The sequence below is a fragment of the Austrofundulus limnaeus genome, unplaced genomic scaffold (assembly GCF_001266775.1).
Source record: "Austrofundulus limnaeus strain Quisiro unplaced genomic scaffold, Austrofundulus_limnaeus-1.0 Scaffold1722, whole genome shotgun sequence".
Lineage (NCBI taxonomy): Eukaryota > Metazoa > Chordata > Actinopteri > Cyprinodontiformes > Rivulidae > Austrofundulus > Austrofundulus limnaeus.
In genome coordinates this window covers 31,861-35,007 of record NW_013954124.1, presented here as the reverse complement: position 1 = coordinate 35,007, position 3,147 = coordinate 31,861, and the positions used below count along the sequence as shown (strand labels likewise).

The 3,147-nt window shown below is 32.9% G+C and overlaps 1 protein-coding gene across 1 annotated transcript in view; it reads left to right on the top strand.

Annotated features, from left to right (window-relative positions):
* LOC106536185 (transcription factor COE3) overlaps nt 1–3,147 on the top strand; it is a gene marked incomplete in the record, with an annotated part of 38,767 nt that overhangs the window by 4,943 nt on the left and 30,677 nt on the right. The window contains 1 exon segment of the mRNA XM_014033393.1: nt 755–911. Within this exon segment, the coding sequence (XP_013888847.1) occupies nt 755–911 (157 nt within the window).

Below are 3,147 nucleotides of genomic sequence, written 5' to 3'. Positions count from 1 at the left end.
GCATCAGATGATAATAATTTAAGAGCAGTTATTAAAATATAGTTTAATAAAAATTGCGCTGATTTGTCAGAATAATTCAAACATATTTAGATTTATTGTCGGAGGATTCACAGAGTCAAAGCTGCGGCTCGCAGGAGCAGCAGATTTCCAGTGGAGGTCGAAGCTGTAGTTTGACTTCTCCTCCATGAATATTAATCAGTCGTGACTGCAGCCTGCGAGTCCGCGCTCAGGGTGAACTTTGTTTCTGTTTCATTTGGCCTGAAGCTGCTGTCCAAACGAAGCTTTGTTCAGCCTTTTGTTCCTGATTTGAGGCTCAGAAACAACATTTAGTTTTTTGTTTCAGAAACAAACCTGATGTGTGAAACAAGGAGCGTATGTTTTACGCTCTGCAGGAAAAAAAAACCTCCTTTTCATCAAAACTATCAAGTTTTTACACAAACTGAAGCTTTTCATTTTGTTTGAAGGAAATTTATCGTTTATTCAAATGTTTTCATGTTTAGAACAGAGAAATTAGATTTACAGACAGATTTTAGATGACAGTTTATTAACTGTTTATTTTTAGGATGGAAGGAAAAATTAGACCCAAACATCCAGAAGGAGAAAACTAAACTCAGATTTAACGTCTGATTTTTCTCTCAGTGATAAATGATTTGTTGTAACTCAGAGCCTGTTGTGTTGTTTTGAAGAGGGTTCAGCAGAGGTCACGACCTCCTCAGTGGATTCTCTGCTCACGAGTCCCTCGGTGTCTTTTCAGCGGGGTGGGCTTGGCTCGAGCCCACTTTGAGAAGCAGCCTCCGTCCAACTTGAGGAAGTCCAACTTCTTCCACTTTGTCCTGGCGCTGTACGACCGGCAGGGCCAGCCCGTCGAGATCGAACGCACCGCCTACGTGGACTTCGTGGAGAAAGAAAAGGTGCGACACACGAACCAGACGTGGGCCAGATGTTTTTTTTACACAGTAAGATAAAAAAAACAGCTGCTGACAGAAAACAAACGCACCTCAGTGTCACTTTACATCCATTTAGTTTTATTCAGATGAATCATTTTTTCTTCTGTTTTCAGCATCTCATTTTTTGAGCTAATTCTACAATTCATGAATCAAAACTTTTAGCTCCTTCAAGGCATTTAAGGCTACAACTTTAGGCATTTCAGCAACAAACACTTTTTGAGATATTTCCCCTTTTTTTCCTGTAAAATAACTTTAGCTGTATGTGGTGCCATTTGTAAAGTTACACAGTCAAAAATTACCACCAATATTTTTGTTTTATTTAGACTTTTATAAGAAAAAAATAACAGATTTATTTTTCAAAGTCAGTTTTTCACCATATGATTCATACATTTATAAATGTCATAGTTTATAAACTAAACATTTAACTAACAAATTAAATATTTAGTTTACAAGCTAAATATTTAACTTGTGACTTAAATATTTAGTTTTGAGATAAACATTTAACTTGAAACTTAAATATTTAGCTAGCTACCTAAATATTGAAGTTAAATATTTAGGTGGCTAGCTAAATATTTAAGTTTCAAGCTAAATATTTAGCTTAAAACTAATTATTTAAGTCACAAGTTAAATATTTAGCTTGTTAACTAAATATTTAATTTGTAAGTTAAATATTTAGTTTATAAACTATGACATTTATAAATGAATGAATCATATGGTGAAAAACTGACTTTGAAAAATAAATCTGCTCTTTTTTTCTTATAAAAGACTAAATAAAACAAAAACATTGGTGGTAATTTTTGACTGTGTAACTTTATAAACAACACCACATATTAGTTGTTTTCAACATCCTTGCAATTCTTCAAAATAGTTAAACTGCATTTTTCACCTTTTGTTCTGCCTTTTTTTAAAACTTTTTTTTGCACAAATTTTTAGCTTCTTTTAGCTCTCCCCCCTTTTTAAAGTTTTTTTCAGCTTTTCAGCAAATTTATTTTTATTTTTAGTGCTACTATGAGCTTTCAGCTAACTTTAGCTTTTTATAGCAAAATTCACTTTTGTGATTATTTCAGCTGCTTTTTCTGCTACGTTTTTTGCTAATTTCATATTTTTTTTGACTATTTTGCAAATTTTTATTTTATTTAGCAAAAATATTTCAGTGTTAAAGATTCTCTGGTTGCAGGTTTGGTTTCACTTAATTCTGATTCTGGGTCCAGTTTGAGTTTCCTTGTTTTTTATGTTAAATGCTTTGAGTTAAACGTGGTCTTAGAGCCAACATGAGTTCAGTTCTGTTTCAAGCTTCTCTGGTTCTGTTGGTTTAGTCCTCGTTAATCCGTCCATCTGTTTATTAGAAAGATTTTGTGTTGGACCAGGATCTGGGTTTGGGTTCCAGTTAGAGCAGAGAAAATGACAAAATGTTCTGTAAGTTCTCGGGTCAGGGCGTAGAAATCAAACAGATTTCAGAGCTGTACTGCAAAAAACTGTCCATCTTACCAAGTTTTAAATCTTATATCAGCCAAAAAGTCTTTTTGATCTTGTTTTCAGACTGATTTACTAAACAAGAACTGATTGTGTAAGAATAATCATCTTGTTTTCAGAATGTGTAAGATTATTTGTCTTGTTAGTCTGAAAATTTGACTCAGATTAAGACAAAATTTTCTGCCAGTGGAGTAAGAAAATTTTACTTGGTAAGATTCTTGAAATAAGAAAAAATGAGTCAAATCAAGTATTTCATGAATCTTACCAAGTAAAATTTTCTTACTCAACTGGCAGAAAATTTTGACTTAATTTGAGTCAAATTTTCAGACTAACAAGACAAATAATCTTACACATTCTGAAAACAAGATGATTATTCTTACACAATCAGTTCTCGTTTAGTAAATCAGTCTGAAAACAAGATCAAAAAGACTTTTTGGCTGATATAAGGTTTTAAAACTTGGTTAGATGGACAGTTTTTGAGTAATTTTGTCAACAGACAGACAGAAAACATAACCTCCTTGGAGGAGGTAACAAGAATTGTCATACTCAATACAACTTTATTTTTATTTTATGATCAAACAGATTTTCTTTCTGTCTTTCAGTTATTTATTTATTTTTACTACCTAACATTCTTGCACACACACACCACCCCCCCCACATAATAAGGTTAAGGTGTTTGTTTATGTGTAAGAGGCAAGAGAGAGGTTGTTTTATTCAGCTATATGCA